This window comes from Drosophila bipectinata, chromosome 3R (assembly GCF_030179905.1).
Source record: "Drosophila bipectinata strain 14024-0381.07 chromosome 3R, DbipHiC1v2, whole genome shotgun sequence".
Classification (NCBI taxonomy): domain Eukaryota; kingdom Metazoa; phylum Arthropoda; class Insecta; order Diptera; family Drosophilidae; genus Drosophila; species Drosophila bipectinata.
Genome location: NC_091739.1, coordinates 11,447,450 through 11,453,468, shown reverse-complemented (window position 1 = coordinate 11,453,468; position 6,019 = coordinate 11,447,450). Strand labels below are relative to the sequence as shown.

The 6,019-nt window shown below is 39.3% G+C and overlaps 1 protein-coding gene across 1 annotated transcript; it reads right to left on the bottom strand.

Annotated features, from left to right (window-relative positions):
• Nucleotides 1-4,228: 4,228 nt before the first annotated feature.
• On the bottom strand, nucleotides 4,229-5,389 carry LOC108129241 (acyl-CoA Delta-9 desaturase-like). The gene has a single exon (XM_043211938.2). The coding sequence runs from the start codon at nucleotides 5,387-5,389 to the stop codon at nucleotides 4,334-4,336; it is 1,056 nt and encodes a 351-aa protein (XP_043067873.1). The 3' UTR covers nucleotides 4,229-4,333.
• Between the last annotated feature and the right edge of the window lie 630 nt (nucleotides 5,390-6,019).

The following is a 6,019-nucleotide window of genomic DNA, read 5'->3' as shown; positions in this document are numbered from 1 at the left end:
TCTAAGTCATGGTGAAACCATTGAGAGTTCAACTTACATAATGACCTGTCAGGTGGGTTTTGAACAAAAATACATAAAACTCGTCTGGATTATGGTAAACACAATGAAAGTAAAAAAACGCAAATAACGCACATATGTACATATGTATGTACATAGCCAATTTATGGCCTCGAAAGGGCAGAGGAGAGCAAAAATGGGGGAAAAAACACACAGACACCGAAAGAAAGCAACACAACAGGTCCCCAAAGGCGGTCAATTTAATGTGCAAAGTATATAAAATTTAGCCAAAACTCATAAGAGAAAAACGACTATGGCAAAATTCGAAAACATCGAGATTGTTCGATGTAAACGATATGAACTGAAAAAATCCAAAAAAAATTCGGTCAACCTGCAATCAATTTTGGGAACATCCTCATCGAAATTTGTGAGAAAGCTTACGAGTAAGGATGCAAGTACATAGCAGGGGCTTTTTTGCAATGTAATTATCCCACAATTACTGTATATGAATGTTTTTCTCTTTGAAAATAATTTTTAATAATTTATTTCTCCAATAATTAAAGCTGAAAACACTGTTTGTAGCAGCATCGCCCCCCATTCTAACGGAATGTCTCTGTCTTTGTATCAGAGCAACAGGTGGCTGTTCTCTTAGTTCTAATGCTGTTGTCGCTGTATGTAGTTCCATTCAAATGTTTGTAGCCAAACAAATGACTGGCAACTGTGGGACTGGGCCGGTGGTAAAGATCTAATGTGGTACAATGACCGGCATGCTGGCAGAGCGTAGCCCAGAGAGCGCCATCAAACCGATTGTTCTTGGCCATGGTAGGGCAAACCGGTTAAGAACTTGGAGGAACATAATGACAGTGCCAAGAAGTGCTTATTAAGCATGCGACGTTAAAACATATATTAGCGAGCACCCATACACATACGACTACTGGCAGCGGCTGCGGATCGGATCTATACACAGCCCAAATTCGCTTGGACTTTGGACGCCTCACACCGTTGCCGGCCATAGAAATGAAATTTCTATTCGGGTCGATAAATATTCTTTCTAGAGTGTGTGTGTGTTCGAGATTCTCTTAGAAAAACTGCGGGTCCACGGCGAATCGATCCCCAGGCAGGCCCACCCCACGCCCCAGACGCTCCACCCATCTTGCATTTTAGCTGCGATTCTGGAGAGGCTTTCTCGAGAGGATTTTGATTTGTTTGCCTAACAAATGTTAATTACCGTCTGTTGACTTTGCTGTTAGCCAAGTTCCTAGTGATAACAGTTTGGGTTCAAGGAGATTGATCAATTAGTACTACTATCCAACTGCATTATGTCGCTATTGTACTTTGGAACTGGCCACCTTGAGATACTTTTCAGTTTATAAATACTCTTCTACTTATAAATGAACAGTATTCTTTTTTGAATATGGTACAAATTGTTTATTATTGAATAGCTCTACCCAGCGAGGTTGAGATATTTTTTTTGTATCTGAAATATTTAGAGCAATACTCAAATGCTGACCCTACCATAACCCGAAAATTGCAGTGTCAGTAGAGTTTTATTAAGTCTTCCGCATTTTCCCAATAAGTTGAACTTTTGTATGAAATTAATAAAGAAATTTGATATTTGTGCTTGCCTTTTTCTTAAGATTATTTAAGAAATAGAACACGACCGGAATTCCTATATCCCACTCTTTTAATCAAAACTAGAAAGAGTGCACTTGTAGAATGCACATCTGCGCATGATTATATTTTTAAAACATGAAAGAATTTCCTCTGACGATGCCAGTGATGCACCCGCATCAACATGTGGTTAACTAATTTATAGAGGGGTGGTTCCATAAAATTAAGAGGGTTAACCAAACATTAAATAAATCTGTGTTGAAATTAAATAAAGAAAACATAATAAAAATGTATTACATAAAAAAATATTTTACTACAAAAAGTAACATCATACATCCTACAGATAATTCGGTATTGACAAGTCTATTAAAATTAACCCCCTTGCAGAAGGTCAACACTACGTCCCTGTGCACTGCTTTCCCAGCCGACGACACGTGTGCGCTCTTCCGCTATCACAAACTCTCTTAGTTGGCTGTTGCTTCCGCAACATTTCTCTTTGCACCGCCTGCTACTGGGTGGGGCGGGAAACAGGAGGCAGCCGCGCCACTTTTTTCATAAACTTCAAAATATACCAGCGATGACTAATTCATCCATGCGGAGGATGTCTTGGTTTGAGGAAATTGCTCCGCCCGTACTTACCAACACGAGTTAATTGAAAACCGGCACTGGAGGCAATGAAATGAAGCGAATATCTCCAACGGGATGCAGGAATTTTTGAACACACACCTCACAAACACTAGGGCACGGCAGGCAGAAATACTCGTTAAAAAGAACCGAAGCGAGATGATGGACGCGGCGGATCACAAATTAACCGACGGGCTCTACTTAAATGACTTAGAATACTTTTATTAATTTAGCAGTGAAAACAGAAATATATCCGAAAACAAAACTCGCGGCAATTCATTCTCTCTTTCGTTTTCAAATCGGAAAAAGAGAGCAGAAAATGGTAAATTTTTCTGCGAGTCCCAGAGTTACCAGACGCCGGTTTGGATATCCCACCAAATTTCTTGAAGACCTTAAAAAACGCTGTTTTCCGCTAAATTTAAAAAGCCATCGAAACAAAATTTTGGGCATTTTAAAAAATTATGTTTTTGAAAAATATAAATCATGAGGTATACCTTACATTTAGTTATCTAGTCCCAAAGAACGAAAAAAAACTACATATTTAACATAACTGCGACAGCCATTGTCAAAATATACCAAGTCACCTAAAATATATACCAAAGAAAATACAAAATACATGCAGAAAAAAAAAATTCTAGAGACCATCAACGAGGGTCAAATATTCGTCTCCATGCAGAAACTTGGACAAAACATGTAAAAAAAATATGTAATATAAGATATGGCGTTCGGTGTGGACCATATTGACCTCTCAAGCACTTCCCCCATTTTCAAAGGGGTCTACCCAGAAAATTTGACAAAAAATCTGATAAATATTTTGTTTCTGGATTTTGATGCAGATTTATGGAGAATCGATTCACAAGTCGTTTAAAGTATTACGATCAAGAATCGGATCAAAATTGGCAAAGATATGGCGTTCAGTGTGAGCCATATTGACCTCTCAAGCACATCCCCCATTTTTGAAGGGGTCTACCTAGAAAATTTGACAAAAAATCTGATAAATATTTTGTTTCTGGATTTTGATGCAGATTTGTGGAGAATCCATTCAAAAATCGTTTAAGGTATTCCGCTCAAGAATCGGATCAAAATTGGCAAAGATATGGCTTTCGGTGTGGGCCATATTGACCTCTCAAGCACTTCCCCCATTTTTGAAGGGGTCTACCTAGAAAATTTGACAAAAAATCTGATAAATATTTTGTTTCTGGATTTTGATGCAGATTTGTGGAGAATCCATTCAAAAATCGTTTAAGGTATTCCGCTCAAGAATCGGATCAAAATTGGCAAAGATATGGCGTTCAGTGTGAGCCATATTGACCTCTCAAGCACATCCCCCATTTTTGAAGGGGGATGATAAATATTTTGTTTCTGGATTTTGATGCAGATTTGTGGAGAATCCATTCAAAAATCGTTTAAGGTATTCCGCTCAAGAATCGGATCAAAATTGGCAAAGATATGGCTTTCGGTGTGGGCCATATTGACCTCTCAAGCACTTCCCCCATTTTTGAAGGGGTCTACCTAGAAAATTTGACAAAAAATCTGATAAATATTTTGTTTCTGGATTTTGATGCAGATTTGTGGAGAATCCATTCAAAAATCGTTTAAGGTATTCCGCTCAAGAATCGGATCAAAATTGGCAAAGATATGGCTTTCGGTGTGGGCCATATTGACCTCTCAAGCAAATCCCCCATTTTCGAAGAGGTCTACCCAGAAAATTTGACAAAAAATCTAAAAAATATTTTGTTTCTGGAATTTGATGCAGATTTATGGAGAATCGATTCACAAATCGTTTAAAGTATTCCGATCAAGAATCGGATCAAAAGATATGTCTTTCCATGGCTTTCATTTTTCACCATATGGATGTGGTGTGGGCCTCACCACTCATGCATTTCCCCCATTTTTGAAGGTTTCTATCCAGAAAATGGGACAAAAAATATAAAATTTTGTAATTGATGTTTCTTTTATTTGAGAATTTTTAAAGCTTAAATACTAAGGTACAGATTGAACTAAAAACTGAGTTCTTAATTCTGTTGAGTTTGAATACGGTTTCATTGCGTCATTATCATAAAAGCAATTTAGCAATTTGGTTTTAATGTAGTGCATGTCGTTAGTTAGTCAGCTTTGTTCCAACTATATCGTCCATTTTCTGATCCTTGTCTCCCCATCCCCACACAGGATGGGATCCGTCGCCCGTACGCTGCACTCGCTTTCTAACTAAATCGTCCGACACTGTCTTCAAATCGTATGCCCAGCCGAGTTTAGCGAAGCAGTCGATCATCCATGTGATTACTTCCCGGGAATAGGGCCCCAGCTCAGAGGCTTTGTAATCCCACGGGAAAGTGTGGTGGTAGTTATGGTAGCCCTCTCCGAGGCGCATCCACATCAGGATACTTTCATTCGTAGGTCCTATGTTCTTGTCGTAGGGCCTCATTCCGAATTTGTGCGCCGAGCTGTTCACCAGCCAGACTATGTTCACGGACAGGCACCACCGGAATATGGACATCACATGCCAGGAGACGTTTAGGGACTCTCCCCAAAAATACATTGGTATTAAAGTGGGCAGGATGAAACATATCAACGGCATCAAAATAAGATAGTACTTATGTTGGAACATGATGAGGGAATCCCGTTTCAGGTCGGAAAGATCTATCTCCTTGCCCTTAGCTATCACATCCGGGTGCTTTTTGCAGCACAGCCATCCAATGTGGGAAAAGAACCAGCCGCGCTTCGCATTGTACGGATCCGCGTCTGTTTCCGCAAACTTGTGGTGCACGCGATGATCCCGGACCCAAGTATAGACCGAATCTTGGAAGGCGAATGTGTTGCAGAACAGCAGGATAAGCTGCAGTGGAAGATTTGCCTTAAAGGCCCGGTGCGACCACAGACGATGGGCTCCACCAGAGATCCCGAAGATCGCTATTACGATCGACACTGGAAAGCAGAAAAGAGTTTTCCACGAGGCCTCAGTAAAACACAGCCAGACACCGTACATCGCGGATATATGAAGAATTACAAAAAGGATTATATTGCGCCACACCCATTTCAGTTTGTAGTCCTTGGGAGTTTTCAGCTGGAGGTCGAGATGCTTAGGAGGAGTATCTTCCAGGATTTCCGGTTCTGGCTCGTAAAGCACTTCCGAAGCTTTGTTGCTATTGGGTGGCATTCTGATCACGTTTGGGAACTGAGACTGCCCCACGCAGTTACTTATAGTGCGACTGTCTGGAACACTTTCCGTTTTACCATTTTCTTCGCCCTTTTGATCAAATATCCGACTAATGGATTATGTTTATCTATGTGCATAAAATTATAAAAACAACCCGATTTAATCAAATGCACGTGTTTTAAATGTTTTTAACAATGTAACACCTGTTTTCCTTGTTGTTTTAAGATAAGAAGATAAAAAGAAAACACAATTATTATTAGCAGAAAATGACTTTATGACTAAAATATTTTCTTCAGTACGTTTAACGTTCAAGGATATTAAAAATTCTGCAAGTTGGCAAGTAACGTGTTTCCCTTGGTGAGTCAGATTTTAATTTTAATGAATATTCCCCTAAAATTAAACTTCCAGGTAAACAAAGGAAAAGACCTGTTGAATTTTAAAACCCCTTTATACAAGAGAGAAATTAGATATGGCCAATAGTCTCGAAAAGCTATGTGCCATGCGCACAATAAGCAAATATGTAAATGTTTTTTAACATTTTTAACCAACAGACAGTCCAATTGTTTATGTTGCGCTGTTCGGACCAATTATTTGAAATTTCCATTTATCATTGGACCGAGCTTAAGTGGC